This window comes from Mesoplodon bidens (assembly GCF_964165515.1).
Source record: "Mesoplodon bidens genome assembly, chromosome: 8".
Lineage (NCBI taxonomy): Eukaryota > Metazoa > Chordata > Mammalia > Artiodactyla > Ziphiidae > Mesoplodon > Mesoplodon bidens.
Window position 1 is genome coordinate 15805735 of NC_138165.1, and position 19703 is coordinate 15825437.

Genomic DNA, 19703 nt, shown 5'->3' on the forward strand with positions numbered 1-19703 from the left:
TACAGGGAACCCAGGACCATCCAAAACATGGAGTTTTAAAGATCTGAAAACTGGACGTTCTTTTATGGTGGACAGCAGACGCTAACACTCAATTACGTGCACGTCGCAGGGCAGCAAACCAAAACCAGATTCCAGGAGGTACAGTTTAACATCAGCGCTTGGTAACAGGGATTCACAAGAACTTTACCAACGTGGGTTCCAGATCACCCTCATTCCCCACAGCAACTGAGGTTTCCTTTACGCAGTCCAAAGTTTTGAAGCTAAAATAGTGCTTCTCTGGGTGTTGAAATTCTTTTCCCTATTTTCTTTTTTTTTTTAAAAGGGCTCTTTATTTTTATTTATTTTTTTTTAGTAATTTATTTATTTATTTTTGCTGTGTTGGGTCTTCGTTTCTGTGCGAGGGCTTTCTCTAGTTGTGGCAAGCGGGGGCCACTCTTCATCGCGGTGCGCGGGCCTTTCACTATCGCGGCCTCTCTTGTTGCGGAGCACAGGCTCCAGACGCGCAGGCTCAGTAGCTGTGGCTCACGGGCCTAGTTGCTCCGTGGCATGTGGGATCCTCCCAGACCAGGGCTCGAACCCGTGTCCCCTGCATTAGCAGGCAGACTCTCAACCACTGCGCCACCAGGGAAGCCCCTTTTCCCTATTTTCTATAATGAGCATATAGTACTTTAACATCCAGAATTTTTTGTACAGATGGAAAGTAATGAGGAAACTCTAGAGAACCCTTTTTAACTAACACAAAATCCCTATCATTCTTTCAGTACCTTGCATTTAGTTTCAGACATGAATCCCCTCAACCCAATTCCCTATTTCTATCCTGGCATTTTGTTTCCTTCGGTTTACACCACCTGAATTTATTCAGCTTACATTAAAAGGAAGTGGAGCCTATGTCCAAATGGGGACCTGGAAACTACTGTGCTCTCCTTCGCTGCCTGAGTCAACCTCAGCCTTCAACCGCACGCAGCCCAGGGAGCCGTGTGGACGCCTGGAGGTCTCTGCGGCCACCCCGCCCCTTCCAGGCCGAAAGCTACAGGACGCGCGTGTGCTCCACGCAGGTGTGCTTCCCGACGGACGGCTGGGCTGAAAAACTGTGCCAGGCAACTGATTCCTCTGTAATTCTTCTCAAGGTCTATCTTACCTTGATGTAAACTTGGAGTATTAAGATAGCCAGTCCAGCAAAAAGTAAAAAAGTATGGGAGACATCTGAAAACCCTCTGTATTCTAAAAACCTCTCTTTAGTAATAATTAATCTACCTTAATTCCCGATTTCCAGGCAATGCACAGAAGGGCACAATTTCTATAGCAGGCGTTCAGATCAAGGACACTCACCCTGACACCAGAGAGAGAAGTAACCTTCCCAGTCACAACCACTGGGCAGAGCAAAGAGCTCGAGGAAACCACGGGGAAAGGGACCCCCGCGGCAGGAATTCACAACTTCAAATGAAATTAGAGAAGGTAAAAGATCAGAGACGCTCACTTGGGCTAACGTGTAGTGTAATTACGCCCTTCCAGCTGGACGGAAATGTAACTGCTTTGTTCACAGAGATGAAGTCACACCCGGGTGAGCTTTTTTACCCACAAGTGCAGAACCAGCTCCAGCAGAAGTGGACTCCAGGACGGACGGCTGGAGGGCCCGGCCTCGGGTCCCAGGTGAGGAGCGGCCGCCCCTCAGAGCTCTGTTGTCAGCAAACACTTCTGCTTCAAGGTGGCTTCTCCAGCAGAGGCTGGAGCCGAGCTGACAGGAAGAAAGAATACGTTACTCACTTTTTGGAAAATGAAAAGAAGACCATCCAAGGCGGAAGCGACCTGCGTTTCTCCCAAGCGCCTCACGGAGCATGCGGAGAGTAAAGAGGGGCGTGTAGTCGCGCTTAACGTAGGCAATTCTGCAGAGGGTCATTTTCTAGATAACTGATGCTTATTCCATCTTGAAATGGAACCTAAAGACATCAATTTCCCCTGCTTCCTTGGATAAAATACACCGAACAGACACCTCATTTCTTGCTGAGCCAGGGCTGTCACAGAACACGGAGGACAGGGCTGTGCACCATGGCAACACGTTCGCCAAGCACCAAGGCTGGGGGTCCTGGGTGTCCTCACGCGGCCCCCGCGGTGGGTCTGAGCCCCGCACCACCTCCTCTGCTGCGTCAGAGGTGAAGCAGGAGTAAGACCGCGCCGCTCCGCCACAGGGCAAGGGCGTGCGCACAGGTGCGGGCTTCAGGGAGACGGAAAACGAACGACACCAGAGTCCCAAGGCCAGAGGTTAACATCGTGGATGTGTGAACGAAACAGCTGCCACTGGAGCCCCCTTCCGCACTTCCACTCCACGGAGACCACACCGCCGACTGGATTTTCCTGGTACTTCCCTTCTTGTTCTGGACCCCTGGTTCTCAAAGCGTGGTCCTGGGACTTGTCATAAATGCGAGTTCTTAGGCCCCGCCCCTGGCCCAAAGCCTCAGGACGGCCCAGCGCCTGTGCTCTAACAAGCCCTCCAGGCGGCCCCACCAGCTGCCGTGGTCCTCGCTGTTCTCAGGGGTGTGTTTCCACAATGACACACAGTCCTCCCTAATAGTCAGCGTCTGCTATAGTTACATAAATATTTCCACAGCTCACTATGGGTGTACTGTATCTCCCTTCTTGTACAATTTGTTTTTTCGTTGCAACTGCTTGCTCGGCGTCCAATACTTCGTTTCTAATTTATCCCTAACCTTCGTTTCTAATTTTGCCTTAACCAAACACAACCAGGCTTCTGTTCTCAGGTAATTTTGTAAAATAGGGGGCGGGCCCCGTGCTGGTCGTTTTCCCTCGGCAATATCCTTCCTGGAGCTCCACAACCTCCTCTTCTAATCTGTCCAGGCTCCTTTCTAGGCCTGCTTGGAACTTCCCTTCACTTTCCTCCTGGTAAATTCCGGCACCTGTTTCCTGGGTCCCCTGTTTTCCTTCTTAGACAATCACCTTGTTTTGATGGAACACATCCTCCACTTAAGTAGCTTCCTAAGGAAGGCCGCCTTAGAAGCACGTATTTTAGAGAAACTCCACGTTTTAAAACGTCTTCATTTCTTTTTTTTTTTTTTTTTTTGGCCGTGCTGCACGGCTGGCAGGATCTTACCAGGGATTGAACCCGGGCCCTGACAGTGAAAGCACCGAGTCCTGACCACTGGACTGCCAGGGAACTCCCTACAATGTCTTCATTCTAATCTCACCATTGATAGCTCGGGTATAAAACATGAGGTGAAAAATGATTTTCTTCCAGAACTCTGAAGGCACTGCTCTATTATCTTCTAGCTTTCGGTAAAGTCTGCTCTCATTCAGATTACCAGCCCTTTGTATGAACTCTTTTTCCCCCGCTCTGAAGACTTACATCCTCTCTCATATTCTGAAACTTCACGATGTTCCTTGCTGTTGTCTATTTTCATTCTGTTACTGGATACTCACTGGGCTCCTTTAATCTAAAAATGCAAGTGCTTCTGTCCTGGGAAGTCTTGATTTCTTTCTTGGACACTTTTATTTACTGTGTTTGTTCTTCTGGACCTCCAATGATTCACATAATGCACTTCCTAGACCAATCTCCAATCTTCTTTTCTCCCCCAATTCTCAACTTTTTGTTCTATACATTTTTGGGGATTTCCCCCATCTTACCCTTCCGTGCATTCTTTGAATTTTATTTTTAACGTGGTCACTGATTTCCAAGAACACTTTATTTTCTGTCCCTTTTCTTTTTTTTTTTTTTTAAATTATTTATTTATTTATTTATTTTATTTATTTATTTATTTTTAGCGGTGTTGGGTCTTCGTTTCTGTGGGAGGGCTTTCTCTAGTTGTGGCAAGCAGGGGCCACTCTTCATTGCGGTGCGCGGGCCTCTCACTATCGTGGCCTCTCTTGTTGTGGAGCACAGGCTCCAGACGCGCAGGCTCAGTAGTTGTGGCTCACAGGCCCAGTTGCTCTGCGGCATGTGGGATCTTCCCAGACCAGGGCTCGAACCTGTGTCCCCTGCATTGGCAGGCAGATTCTCAACCACTGCGCCACCAGGGAAGCCCCTGTCCCTTTTCTTTTTTAATTCCCTGTTATTGTTGCACGGATGCAGTATCTTCTTTCTCACACTAACACTTCGCAAAGTTTCTGATGCTCACATTCCTTTATTTCCTCCTTGTTTCTTTTTCAAGTTGACCTGCTCTGGTGTTCCCTCAAACACCTGATAATCTTTGGCTCTGTTCACATTTAAGAGGGAAGCGGCATGCTCACACTTAAGCATGAAGCACTGGAACGCTGTCTGAAAGCTGTGCACGTGTGGGCAATATCCACTAACTATGGGCTTCCAAGTCAAGTTATCAGATTTCCTGCGATCCACAAAAGTCAGTCTCTCTGGGCCTTTTTCTTTGCTCAGTCAGGTTCTCTAGAGAGCAATCCTCTGAATTTCTCACCTGAGACGTTTATACATGGCCCACAGCATTCTGGAGGCTGGAAACAGAAGGCAGGCTGGGGGTCTCACCCCTTGGCATGTGGACACTGGGTTAACCTCCCTCAGCTCAGGGCCTTCCTCCCAACAGGGTCCCCAGATGCAGGGCCCCGCCCGCCCAGCTCCTCCAGAGGGGAGCCTCCAGAATCAGGCCGGCGTCGGCGGGGCGGGGAGGCGGAGTGTCTGAGGGGCACATTCTCAGCCCCACCTCGGACCCACCTTCCCAACACTTGGTGCCTCAGCTCCTGAGCCAGCCCGGGTGCTAGAGCGTGGACTGGCTTCGTAGTTTCCCAGTTTCCACCCCCTCCCCTTTTCAGGCTTAGATCTCAGCTTTCTCCTCTCTGCCAAGCTGGTCACCATTTACCTGTCATTTAGCTGCTCCTAAAACTTGCTCGGTAATCTCAACTGCTGTTGTTTCCTCTCCTGTTCTTTAACTTTAAAATAAAATTCACACAGAGCACACCCCAAGTAAATCTGAATCTGTACAGATGCAACCCCATCACCATTCTTTTAAAAACACGCTACTGATTGTAACATACACAGGCTGAAGTGCACAGATCAGGAGCTGTAAGTTGAGGACCCTGTGCACACTGACCACACCTGTGCAATCAGCACGCAGAACGAGCAACAGAAAGTCACTAGCACTCTGAAACTAGCCACCTCCAGGGTAACCGTTACTTCGGTCTCTGAGAGCTGTGCCTCCTTCCCATCATCATGCGGAGGAGACTCTAAGATGACCCCAATGACCCCCTCCTCCCCCTGAGCACGGCAGGCCCTGTGGTCTGTTCTAACCAATGCAAATGAGCAACGGTAACAACAGGCTGTCACTCCCGCGATTACAGTATACAGATGGCGACCTCTGGCCAGCTGGCAGGCGTCCCACAGCCTTCCTGGTCTGCTGGCTCTGCTGAAGTAAAGGCCCCAGGCAAGTAGCGAGGGCGGCACGGCCTGGAGCCAGCCCTCAGCGGGCAGCCCCTCAGGAGCTGAATTCCGCCAACGGCCATGACTGCAGACCCTCCCAGCTCCGGCCGACTCCCTGAGTGGAGCCTGGGGGAGACCCGCAGCAGAGGGCACAGCTAGGCTGTACCAGACCCCTGACCTGCAGGGAATGGGGTGTAAGCCGCTAAACGTGTGGTGATCTGTTACAGATCAATAAATACCTCATGTAACTGTGTGTGCGCGACTCATCTGTATCTCTCTACCACAGTTACAGTTGATTAGTTTTCACTGCTCTCGTCCAGTATTTATCTAGTTAACTGCCAATGGCTTTTAAAAAGTCTTCAGCTTGGACTATGATGAACACAGCTGCTGTAAACATTCCTGTACATGCCTTTTGATGGACACATATTTGTATTTCCATTGGGTATGCATGTAAACGTATTTTCAGCTTTCGTGGATACAGCCAAATCTATGTCCAACACAGTTATTTCAATTTACAGTTTCAGTTGCCCCATAACTTCACCAATACTTGGTACTATATGGATTTTCACTTGAGCCATTCTAGGTGTATGCAGTAGTATCACATAGTGGTCTGAATTTGTATTTCTCAATAACTTGTCAAGATGGGCCATCTGGATACCCTCTTGTGAACTGCCTATTCAAGTCTTTTGCCAATTTTTCTATTGAGCTCTCTTTTTCTTATTGATTCACAAGAGCTCTGGATATGAGTTCTTTATGAGAGAGACACAGACAGAGTCAGAGGGAGGGGGAAGTGCAGTTGTCTTCTCCACTGTGTGGCTTCCTTTTTGAGTGCTTGAAATAATATCTTTTGATGAATAGGAGTTGTTTTTTTTTAATTTAAAAATTTTACTTATTTGTTTATTTTTGGCTGCGTTGGGTCTTCTTTGCTGCATGCAGGCCTTCTCTAGCTGCAGCGAGCGGGGGCCACTCTTCCTTGCGGTGCGCGGGCTTCTCATTGCAGTGGCTTCTCTTGTTGCAGAGCACAAGCTCTAGGAGCGTGGGCTTCAGTAGTTGTGGCATGCGGGCCCCGCAGTTGTGGCTCGTGGGCTCTAGAGCACAGGCTCAGCAGTTGTGGCGCACGAGCTTAGTTGCCCCGTGGCATGTGGGATCTTTCCAGAACAGGGCTCGAACCCGTGCCTCCTGCATTGGCAGGCGGATTCTTAACCACTGCGCCACCAGGGAAGTCCCTGAATAGGAGTTTTGGACAAAATCCAAGTTATCAATTTTTCCTGTATGATTGAAGCTTTTTGTGACCTGTTTAAAAAATCTTTGCCTATTTCAAGGCCACAGGATGTTCACTTGTATTTTCTTCTAAAAGCTTTATCACTGGACATTTCATATTTAGATTTGCAATCCACCTACAGTAGATTTTGGTGTGTAGTATGAGGTTGTGTCAAGATTAATTTTTTCCCACAGGGATGTTTAACTTGTCCGGCCGATTTACTGAAAGGCCGCTCTTTCCCTTCAGCACTGCACTATCATTTTTCATAAATCAGGTAAATATACTTGTGTGATTTGTTTCTGGACTCAACTGTTTCACTGATTTACTGGCCATGTTCTCCTTACTGAGATACTGACATATTATATTAGTTTCAGGTGTACTACCTGTCATCTTTGATCTACTTCCTTTATGACTACTTTGCTTTGGGAAGGAATGGAGACAAGCTCTGATGTCATCTGTAAGTTCTCCTTTGGAAGTCCTCAAGAACTCGCATTTTACTCTGTGAACTCAATTACGAAGAATTATCACCTGGCCCTCGGCACACAATCCCTATGTTTGCAGTGGGAACTACCAGTCATACAGATGTTTAGGAAAATAGGTCCCATGTCTGTCCTGTTCACGCCTACCTTCAGTGCCGCACACAAGCAATGCCTGGTACCTAGCGGACAGTAAGTGTTTGCTGAGTGAACAATTATATTAAAGACTATGGAGATAAGACAACAATTTTAAAATGAAACTATGAATTTCTCTCAAGTTAATTATCTCTAATAACTTTTCTGTTATAATCAGGGATTTTGTTCTCTAAAGCATCTACTTTGACCAACCCGCATTCTCAACACCAGGAGGATGTGAGAAACAGTAGACATACCAGGAAGACGTCTGAGGTGAGAAATGAGGCAATTATAGATCTTCTGCAAAACAAGCACAGTCTTGGTCCTAACAATTAAAAGGTGAAGAACTACATGCTGAACAAAAGCTCTGTCTGTGGCAAGTGACATGCTAAAATAAGCTTGTGGTAAAAGCTACGTCAGAGCCCTCACCTTGGGCATCCCCTACCGCACCCTCATCTGAGCCTCTTCCCCTGTATTCATGGACAACCTAACAGTAAATAAAGCATGATAGGAAAAGACATAAATCAATTTTAAAACAAATACAAAGTTTTAAAGATAAACCTGCTCATATGTTTATCTAATAAAGACTTCATAAAGGAAGAAAGTAAGGTCTACTTCATAATTTTGTAGAAGATTGCTACTGACAAGAAAAAAGAAAAAAACACTACTCTAAATAATAACCACAGAAAAGATTTATTCAGTTTCAATTAAGTTCAACTAGAGAAGAACTGACATTATTGCTTTAAGTACAATTAATTTCGTTCTTTTTTCCTCTTAACAGAAGCCTGAGGACTGCACCTGAGAAAAGATTCCTCACCTGGTCACAGCATCCACGAAGAACGGCGCTGGGGGAGAGATGAGGGAGACCACACCGCTGTGGCCAGGCGCCTCCTGCCCGGCCGGCGAGAGCCCGTCGTCTCCTGCGAGCCCGTTAGGAAGGGCGGCACTCTGCTGAGGGAAACACGCGGGCCGTGTGAGCGGAGGCGCCCACACCTGCCCCGCAGCCAGCACTCAGCCCCGCGTCATCTTCTGCAGTGACGACGGCGATGAGAAGGGTGATGTGTACCGTGACAGCTGCTCTGTTTTTCTACCATCCTTCACATCAGACTTTTATTTTTGTTTTTGTCAGTACCCTTAAGTATTTACAAACAGAAAAAGGAAACCTCTAGTTTGAAGCCAGTAGGTTCAATCAGAAGAGATTTGATGATGACCCCATGTTTTCAAGGAAAAATAAGAACCTGGTATTCCTTCAGGCCTCATTCTCAAAGGGTAACGGAAAGAAAAATTGCAAATATCATTAACTTACTGGCACAATCCAGCGGGGTGTGATCGTGGATATGGAAGATACCTGAAAAGAAAATTGTACACGTATATTTATTTTTAGGGAAGACTGACTCATTTTCATAATTATACTCATAATGCTTTCTTCTACTATGAAATGCACTGGGGTGGGGGGCAGGGAGCAGGTCTTAATGGTGCCCTTGAGCTGACATGGACTTCTGAACCCAAGGTCCTTTTCTACAGCACACACGCCATATGTCACCACTTAAGAAACTGTCGTAACCTCGAGAATCTCTTTAATCTAAACACGTACTACTCCCAGGATCGCCACTAATGCTACTACTACTTGCAGGACATTCACTAGGACTGTCCCCCACCCCTAGCATCCAATTTAAAATTTATTTTCTGAGACTTCATTTCAGTCCATTACAAATAAGCATAGCCTTCTTGGTAGCATGCTGAACAGTGGACTGTGACTGACTCAAATGAAGAGCAAAAAGAAAGTACACAGAAGAAAGCTCTGTCCAGCGACAGTCCATTTTCTAACTCTGCATGGAGGAAAGAGCAATGAAAACACCCACACTGCTCCTGACTCACAGGGCCTTTGCTATATTCTTTTTAAGGTTTAATTTTCTGTATCTTACTTCTGCATGTAGAATTGTAATCTAATGGACTCTCAACTCCCCCCTATTTTATGGAAGCTTAGACTAGTCCTTGCACTGGTGACAGATTCTGATAAGAAAAAATTAATGTAAGTCCAGGTTTTCGTAATCTAGGTAACCACCAAAAGAATAAAAATACAAAATATGACTTTCCCAACAATATTAAGAAAATGCACTTCTAACCATAGGAAATAAAAGAGAGAGAAAAAAGAAATATGGTAAAAGTAAACAAAAATGGTTTGGCAGAAACAAGTCCTATGATAACCATAATTGCAGGAAATATAAATGGATTTAAACTCAATCAGAAGATACAGACTCTCAAATAAGATTTTAAAAACAAGACCCAGCAAAACGCTGAAAGGTCCACTTAAAACCAACAGATACAAAAAGGTTGAAAATAAAATGACAGAAAATTATACATAAGGTGATTCAAACTTAAAGCTAGGGTGTCAATTTTTTATCAGTCAAAAGGGAAATAAAGAGAGGAAAAAAGGGCAAAGAAGGACACTTTAAAGTACTAAAAGGAGCTCAGAAAGTATAATTACCATCAACATATATGCATCTCACAGCCTATCTTCAAAATATACAAAAATTGGAAGATCCAGCAATAGGTAAGAAATGGACTAATCAATAACTGTAGACAGAGATACTAAAGACGCCCCAGAAACTGACAGAATATTTGAGAGAATCAGCAGATTGACTACTGAAAGAATTCATCAAGTTTGCCAGACACAAAATTAACTTATGAATTCAATAGTAAAAAAATTAAATACCATTCACAATATCAACAAAACTATGAAGTATTTGGGAGTTAACCTAATGAAGAATAGAGAAGACTTACAGAGAACATTTAGAGACTCTCTATTTTCTGTTAGGTTAAATCCTAAGTTCTTTAAATATAATGGGGACAAAAGTCTCAATAGCAAAAAACCATGAAGGAACTGGAAATAACAAAAATAGGAAAACATAAAACTTATACTGGGGAGACTGTAACTACAAAACTTTTCGGAGAAATAGGAAATCATGGATGAGAAAAACATATTGTACTCTTGGCTAAGACAAATTATCACAAATATATCAGTTCTTTCCACAAGTTAATTTATGAATTTAACGTAATTACAAATAAAAATTCAAAGGCTTTCAGAGGGAGTGAGACTTGACAAAGTTATTCTAAAAATCATCTGAAAGAATTAACAAGCAAAAACAGCAAAACACCTGCATAATGATGCTGGACTGGCCTCACCACATTATCAAAATCACTTAAAAAGTTATTAGAGGTCTTCCCTGGTGGTGCAGCGGTTAAGAATATGCCTGCCAATGCAGGGGACACAGGTTCGAGCCCTGTTCCGGGAAGATCCCACATGCTGCAGAGTAACGAAGCCCATGAACCACAACTATTGAGCCTGCGCTCTAGAGGCCGTGAGCCACAACTACTGAGCCCGCATGCCACAACTACTGAGCCTGCGCTCTAGAGCTCGCGAGCCACAATTACTGAGCCCACATGCCGCAACTACTGAGCCTGCACTCTAGAGCCCGCGAGCCACAACTACTGAGCCTGTGCTCTAGGGCCCGTGTGCCACAACTACTGAGCCTGCATACACAACTACTGAAGCCCACGCGCCTAGAGCCCGTGCTCCACAAGAGAAGCCTCCGCAATGAGAAGCCCGCGCACCGCAACCGAGAGTAGCCCCTGCTCGCCGCAACTAGAGAAAGCCTGCACGCAGCAACGAAGACCCAATGCAGCCAAAAAAAAAAAAAAAAAAAAAATTATTAGAAGAGTATTACAGTTCTAACAGAAAAATCAGTAAGTGTAATAGAATAGATAGCTCGTATGTAGAATCTAAAATGCATCATAGTCTGCATTTTTATTTAAAACATTCTAAATTTGTAGGGAAGGAAAAATATATTAGTGATAAAAAAATGTCTTTAATCAAAGTGGTTTTCATCACTGTATGACCCCCACCTGTGAGAAGCAGTAAGTGTTCTGAGTTGGGCCCGAAGGGGCTCCTCCGGGCTCTGGGCCATCTTGCATTGGCCTTAGAAGTTACCTCTTTCATCTGGTTAAAGGATTATTGCAGCCTGATACTGGCAACATCCCTTTTATTTTCTGCTTGCTCACCTGGTAAAGTCTCTGTGATTATGGCCCTAAGCTGGTGGTTCCCGGCCCACACCCACATCACTGGGACCGTGTCGGAAATGCAGCTTCTTGGGCCCCAGCCCACATGCACCACATCCGAAAGCCCGAGAGTGGAGGCCAGCAATCTGTGCTTTCCTACTCTCTCCAGTGATGCAGACACACACCTGAGTGTGAGGGCTGGTGACCTACGCAAACATCAGGGGAAGGACCGCCCTCACTTGCAAGCCTTCGAGTGACCCCTACGGCAACTCCTGCCACGCCACTCACAAGGCACTAAATGAACTGTGTACCTTTCACCCCAGTATGTCCCTGGAGGGGAGGGACTGCTTCCTCTTTGTATTATGGTCACAGTACTTAACACGGTATCTCCCAAACTCAAATAATGATCAATGTGTGTAATGCCAACCACTCTTATGCTCCCACCTTCCTGTAAATGCTTTTAACAATTGGAGGTCTTACTGTCTGAACTCTTCAGAAGCTGGTTTACCCCCACAGGTCCCTCTCACACCACTTAACAGGGTGCTGAACTACAGAGGCTCAGCAACATGTGGTTGCTGCCCAGCGACACACAGATTCAAGTGGGCAGAACTTCACTACAGAAAGGCAATGCTAGGTGGTTACCGACATATAAACTCTTCCTAAATGGAAAGTTCTATTAAACTGCAGAAAAGGCAAGAACTGGAATCTACTGGGAACATTTTCAAGCAGAAATACCTTTCCATCCTGCTGTTTTAAAGCCTATTTACCTGAGGTGTGGTTGTGTGGTCAATGAGATTCTCAGTTAGAGATAAAAGCAAGGCATCCAATTCATCTGTAGCATCCTACAGAAAACAAGATACATGGATGTTAAGTGACCCGTCAGTCACCAGATTAGATTTTTTCCATATCCTCTCAATGTATAATTTGGACCCAGGCCTGGATGGTGTTAACCTTTAAACAAAGGGGACCCTCAGGAATCATGATTATTAGTGATTCCACTTTTGTTTGGAGGGGAACCTAGCCTACAGTCAGAACTTTAAAAAGCTAAAGTGTCGTGTGAATTTCCATACAACTATTCTTTCTGGTGAGACAAAACACGCGTAGGGTTAGGACCGTCCCGGCTCTCAGTTCTTAAACCAGAAGGCAGAGGCTAAAGGTTCAGCCCAGGAGACGATGACTAAGGACACGCCTGAACTTGCAATGCTTCTTTATCCACATGGATGCTTCACTGTTCACAAAGAGTATCATATAACCATCCCCCCCATAAATGTTAATACTTTTGTCTAGTTAGTATTTGAAGCACCTTATAGAAACAGAGTTCTGTACTGCAGTGTGTGTGTGTGTCTCTGGGCACAGGAAGAATTTTAAAAGGATAACAGATCAAATTCCAGTCTGGAAATAAGAGAAGTAAGCATCCAGGGTGTAGTCCATAACAAAAAAGGCCCTTCATTTATACATTTCTGCCTGTCTGTCTTCAGGCCACGGTGCGTTTCCTGTTCGATGTCAACTGAATTTTAATCGCACATATGAAAACCTGCCTGTCTCCTCCCACCCCCCCTCCCCCTCCACCCCCTGGTACCCTGTGACCTGAGTGGGCCCCCCAGGCGGCCGGTGCATATCTCTACCACAACGTTTCAAAATTCTCTCTCCAACTGTGCTGGAAGCAGTTTGGAAGAAGAGGCCACGTTTCACGCATTTTGAATTTTCAAAGCCCGTCACGCCATCTGGTACAACGTGCAGTAAATCTCTGGGCTAAGTGTCCTTCTCTGCTCCAGAAACATCTCGGGCTCCACCTAACGACTTTCAGTGATCAGAGATGTCAGTGTTTCTTTTTAGAATTTTAACTAGAGAAAGGAATCTCCTAATTAAAGGTATTTTAGGTTGAGTTTTTTTTTTTAAACCCCTAAGTCTGAAAAACCATACATCTGAATATTAACTACACACTGTCTTTGGGTAGTGGGAATCAGGTGATTTCTAATGCGTTGTTTTCATGAAACGTTTGGTAAACTTCTACAATAAATGTGGTTACACAATAAAAGAACAAAATGGTAAGTGTTCATCTACAAAAATAATTTTTTGTTTAACTTGGGCATGAGCTGGGTCTCTGTGACCTGTGACCTGCTAAGGCTGTGCGGCACACGGACAGAGGAGAGGCAGGATTTGAGACAAGCTGGTTATGTTACCACACAATCAGTGTCAGAAAGTCAATTTCAATCCATCAATATTTATTTAGTGCCTGTTATGTGTCATGTGCAGTCTGAGACACTAGGGAAGCATAGCCCGAATCCCAAACCCAAAAACACCGAGACCCCCTAAAAACAAAACTACCAACAAATACCTCAAAAATGGAGAAGAAACCCTGAGCTGCTCTTGGAAGGGATGTGACGATAGGATTCTCCCTAGAGAAGTGAGGCTCAACGCTCTGCTCACGGCTGACGTTCTGGTGGCCGTCAGAGATCACCAGGTGTCCCGTACAAGCAGGGTTCGAGGCAGGGGAGCCTCTGTGGAGCACCCTTGGAAGCGGAAGGAATCGTTACCTTTAGCGCAGGCCCATTTTCTGCAGGCGTGGTTCGCATCGGAATGAGAGACCCTCCAGGGACGGGCACGGCGTGCTCATTTAACTCAGCACTAGGAAGACAAAGGTAGGTTCGCGTCACGGACGACCGACGCAGGAGCAACAGGCAGCGTGCTGAAGGAGGGGGCTGGGGAAGTAGGGTAACTGCCCCGCAGGGGAGGAAGAGACAGCGGGGGCGGGGGGGACCAGACAGTGGTCCACGCTGCCCCGCACGCCGCTGTGAACCCCTCTCCACCCATCGCATAACAGGTTCACAACCAGGTCAGACCCGTTCACTACTGCTTTCCTTCCCTCCTAAAGCTCAATGAAATGACAGAAAAGATTTCTTTTTAACAAAAGAATAAACTCATAAAACTTCAGAACCAATAAAGGATGTCAGAGGTAGCTCAGGAGCTTTGAGGAAATGCTGAAAACCGTGAAACGCACAGTACGAGAGGTGATTTCAGGGTTATGGGCAGATGAGATGCTACAGTCTGCTCCAAAGAGCATCCAATCTAGAGAAATCATGTAAAAGACAAGGCAGATACACAAAACAAGACAGACAGATACACGAAGAAGACAGATCAAGAACGGGACAGCTCAGTGACACGGAACACCTGAGACGCGGAGAACAAGGCAGGAAGCCCCTTCAGGAGGCGGGCGGGAGCACTCCACTGCACAGGGCAGCAGCCCACCTCTAGGGCTCCAGACATGGTGGCAGGATTGGCCCGGGAGAGGATGCCAGCAGGAAGGACAAGGACGCCAACCCCAGGTGAGGATCACAAGAACAGGAGCAGCTTACAGACAGCTTCAACGCCAGGGAGGAAACGGGGAAGCCAAGAGACCATCACCCACCAGGACGACACACCCGGCAGGGACCCCAGTCCTCTCCAGCATCACTGGAAAGCATGCAAGTGACAGGAGCAGTGCCCGTCTGATCCCACAGGGAGACTGAGAAAAAACAAGAGGCAAATCCTAGATGGAAAAGTCAGCCTTGGGAGCTAGACGGAAGCTAGGACCACTGCAGCCACAGCACTGAGGCACACAGAGGCAGAGAGATGAAAAGTAAGAAGGAACAGTTATGAGAGACAGAGAAGGGATCAGGGTATTTCAGCTAATGTCTAATGGATGCTGGATATTCACAAAGATAAGGGCTAATGACTTTCCAGAACTAAAAAAAAAGACATAGGTCTTCAGATTGAAACACCACCTTGAATACTAACAAGAATGAAAAATAAAACTGTACTTAGATGCACAGTAATGAAAAGGCAGAATCTCAAGAATAAGCAGTGAAAAACCTAAAAGTTACCAGAGAGAAAAGATAACTTTGTGCTCCAGAGAAAAGAAACAGCTGAGACTAAAGGAGTGAAATACATTTCACAATAAAGTCTCCCAACCCCTCAACAAGAGATTAGTCCTGCTTTTCTACACACTAATAACAAACTATCAGAAAGAGAAATCAAAAAAACAACCCCATCTAAAACTGCATCAAAAAGAATAAAATACCTAGGAATAAACTTAACCAAGGAGGCAAAAGACCTATACTCTGAAAACTAAACTCTGAAAACATTGACAAAGAAATCTCAAGATGATACAAAGAAATGGAAAGACATTCCATGTTCATGTATTAGAAGAATTAATATTGTTAAAATGTCCATACTACCCAAAACAGTCTACAGATTTAATGTAATCCCTATCAAACTCCCTATCAGACATTTTTCACAGAACTGGAACAAATAATCGTAAAATTTATATGGAAACACAAAGGACTCCGAATTGCCAAAGCAATCTTGAGAAAAAAGAATAAAGCTGGAGGTATCACACTCCCTGACTTCAAACTATACTACAAAGCTACAGTAATCAAAACAGTCTGGTACTGGCACAAAAACAGACACATAGATCAATGGAACAGAATAGAGAGGCCAGAGATAAACCCATGCACTTAGGGTCAATTAATCCACAACAAAGGAGGCAAGAACATACACTGGGGAAAAGACAGCCTTTTTAGTAAATGGTTCTGGGAAAACTGGGCACCTACATGTAAAAGAATGAAATTAGAACACTTTCTCACACCATATACAAAAATAAACTCAAAATGGATAAAAGACCTAAATGGAAGACCAGAAACCATAAAACCAGTAGAAAACAACGGTAGAACACTCTTTGATATAAATCAGAGCAATATTGTTTTTGGGTCTGTCTCCTAAGGCAAAGGAAACAAAAGCAAAACTAAACAAATGGGGCCTAATTAAACTTAGAGCCTTTTGCAGAGCAAAGGAAACCACTGAAAAAATGAAAAGATGGCCTACAAAATGGGAGAAAATGTTTGCAAATGATATGACCAGTAAGAGGTTAATATCTAAAATACATAGCTCATACAACTCAATATTAAAAAAAAAAAAAAAAAAACCAATTAGGCAAGTGGGCAGAAGACCTGGATAACCAAGTGGGCAGAAGACCTGGATAGGCATTTTTCCAAAGAATACATACAGGTGGCCAATAGGCACATGAAAAGATGCTCAACGTCGCTCATCATCAGGGAGATGCAAATCAAAACAATGAGATAGGGCTTCCCTGGTGGCGCAGTGGTTGAGAGTCCGCCTGCCGATGCAGGGGACGCGGGTTCGTGCCCCGGTCTGGGAGGATCCCACATGCCGCGGAGCGGCTGGGCCCGTGAGCCATGGCCGCTGAGCCTGCGCGTCCGGAGCCTGTGCTCCGCAACGGGAGAGGCCACGACAGTGAGAGGCCCGCGTACCGCAAAAAAAAAAACAAAAAAAAAAACAATGAGATATCACCTCACACCTGTCAGAATGGCTATGGTCAAAAAGAGCAAAAATAACAAATGTTGCTGAGGATGTGGAGGAAAGGGAACCCTTGTGCTATGTTGGTGGGAATATAAATTGGTGCAGCCACTATGGAAAACAGTATGGAGGTTCCTCAAAAAACTAAAAATAGAATTACTATACAGTCCAGCAATTCTATTGTATTTCTGATATATATCCAGAGAAAACAAAAATACTAATTCAAAAAGATACATGCTCCCCAATGTTTACAGCAGCATTATTTACAATAGCCAAGATACAAAAGCAACCTAAGTGTCCATCAAGATGAATGGATAAAGAAGATGTGGTGTATACATGCAGTGGAATATTACTCAGCCATATAAAAGAAATTCTGCCATTTGCAACAACATGGATGGACCTAGAGGGTATTATGTTTACTGAAATAAGTCAGACAGAGAAAGACAAATACTGTATGTTATCACTTATATGTGGAATCTAAAAAATAAACAAATGAATATAACAAAACAGAAACAGATTCACAGATAAAGAGAACTAGGGGTTACCAGTGGGATGAGGGAAGTGGGGAGAGGCTAGATAGGGATAGGAAATCAATAAGTATAAACTAAATACTATGTATAAAATAAATAGGCTACAAGGATATAAATATACCCAACTTATAATAAATTTAAGAATGGAGTATAATCTATAAAACTATTGAATCATTATATTATACACCTGAAACAAACATAATATTGTAAATCAATTATACTTCAATTTTAAAAAAAGAATCCTGAGGCCAAACCGAAAAACAAAAAAGGAGAAAAAAAGATTAGTCTTAATGTAGTTTACACTGCTGCAAAACACAGAAAGCAGATGAAAAATCCTTACAACATGTGTGTATAATGAAGAACATGCACAATGTTAATTTGGAACAAACATTTGTCCATAAATTAAAAAATGAATATATTGTGGCAACTGAAATGAAGAAACCATGGATAACTTTTTTAAGATTCAGATATATCAAAACAAAAGTGACTGAATCGTACACTGTAAATGTACAAATCCTCATGTGGGAATGTTCAACAACAGCTATATTCACAGTAGCCAAAAAGCAGAAACAACACAAATGTCCATCAATTGACACGTGGATATACGATGGAATATTATGCAGCCATGAAGTACCAATACAGGCTACAATATGGATGAACCTTGAAAACATTATGTCACATGAAAAAAGCAGACACATATTTGTATGAGTCCAGTTATATGAACTGTCCAAAGCAGGCAAATCCCGTGCAGGCAGAAAGCAGGTGGGTGGTTCCCAGGTGCCGGAGGAGCAATGCGGAGAGCCGGCATATGTGGAGGGTAGTTCCGTTAGGGTGAGGACAATATTATGGAATCAGAGAGTGGTTGGGGTGGCACAACTTTATCAATTCACTAAAAAGCATTAAATTGCATACTTTTAAAGGGTTAATGTATAGGAATTACAGCTCAAAAAAAAAGATAAAAGCAAAATGATCTAAATCTACTACAGCAAAATATGAGGATACGACAAAGCTTGACATTTGGTACACAGACATGTATTATATAGTCTCCATACCTTTCTGTATGCCTGAAATATTTCCTTTTAAAAAGGGGGTACAGCAACTTTTTAAAAGTGTGGTATGGCATGAGGAAAAAAACAGTACCAGAAAAGGAAAAGATCCAGAAACAGACCCAGGTTTGTATAAGAACATAAGCATATTTTAAAGAATCCTTTTCAAATCCTGGGAGGTAAATAGATTATTCAAAATACCAACAGCCATTTGGAAAAACAAATCCAGAAGTTGGAGTCCATTCCAGGACCTTTCCACCTTCCAGAGTTCAATGACATTTCTGATAAACAACTGGGTAGTCACATCCCCATCATCCTCCTCTTGGCAAAAAAGTTTGTGATGAGGTTACTCTAAAAGGCTCCAATAAAAACAACAATAGCATTAAAAATGTTGTGGGCAAACTGATTTCTTAGAAAAGGTTAAGTTGTAATTCTAGTTGTACCCCGATCACCAAGTAGTAGGTTTGCTGAGTACTAACTGTAAAGTTCTTTACACGAAGCATGTGCTCAAGTGCTATGCTGATTACAGCACCTGGAACTGAATGTCACTAATCAGAAGACTCTTCACTGCATAAGTTCTGAATAACGAGAAAAGAAACACATTCACTCAACAATGTTTAGCACCAACTAAGCGCAGAACACCAGATACGCAGGGACGAACGAAACAAACTGCAACAGAGCAGGGGATGGATGTCTAGTAAGACAGAGACATGGCATAACACTCAACAAGACAGGCAGAAGGAACTCAGAGGGAACAGCGAAGAAATCTGCTTGCGTCACGTGAGAGCCCATAGTGCGACAGCTTGTAAGAGCAATCCCACCCTGCCAACAGCATGGCACTAAGGCAACTACCACACCTAAGAGAAACAGTACACATTCTTCACCAGGTATCTTACGAGATTAAAAATATCTTCAAAGGCTGTTTTTGCTCTACAGTTTGAATCAGCTGAAGAAGAATCGGAATGAAAAGATTAATTAGGAGTATCTTCAAATGATCTAAAATTAGGTCCTAAGAAGCTATGTAGTGGATAGAAGAGTGATTTCAGGCTACCTTTCAAAGAGATATCCTGAAACCATGTGACCACAGAGTGGGAAAGAGGAAGAAAAAACACCCCCCAAAGAAAGTTCAGAGGAAAAGAACATCGATTTAATTCAGTACCTGCTGGCGGCAGCATCCGGAACGCTGGCACTTTCAAGACTGAATACGCTATGTTCTCTTGTCACCTACGAAAAAGAAAGCAGGAAAATGAAATCTCCGCCATACACTGCGGTAACCTATATGGGAACAGAACCTAGAAGAGAGTGGATATATTATTAACTGATTCACTCTGCTGTACAGCAGAAACTAACACAACACTGTAAATCAACTATACTCCAGTAAAAATTAATTTTAAAAAATTAAATCTCTCTCGTGGATAATAAAGGAATACATTTACATTCCTTTCCAGTAAAAATAGAAATAATCTG

The 19703-nt window shown here is 44.1% G+C and overlaps 1 protein-coding gene across 2 annotated transcripts in view; it reads right to left on the minus strand.

Annotated features, from left to right (window-relative positions):
- Positions 1–408: 408 nt before the first annotated feature.
- EPB41L5 (erythrocyte membrane protein band 4.1 like 5) overlaps positions 409–19703 on the minus strand; it is a 146487-nt gene continuing 127192 nt past the window's right edge. Inside the window, exons 20-25 of one of the 2 annotated variants that reach the window (XM_081243129.1) lie at positions 19396–19460; positions 13843–13933; positions 12073–12147; positions 8553–8594; positions 8064–8194; positions 409–1735 (exon numbers count right to left, since the gene is read on the minus strand). In XM_081243129.1, the coding sequence (XP_081099255.1) occupies positions 1669–1735; positions 8064–8194; positions 8553–8594; positions 12073–12147; positions 13843–13933; positions 19396–19460 (471 nt within the window). In that variant the 3' untranslated portion in view covers positions 409–1668. Of the gene's footprint in view, positions 1736–8063; positions 8198–8552; positions 8595–12072; positions 12148–13842; positions 13934–19395; positions 19461–19703 lie in introns of both variants that reach the window. The other variant, XM_081243128.1, reaches the window with a different exon arrangement.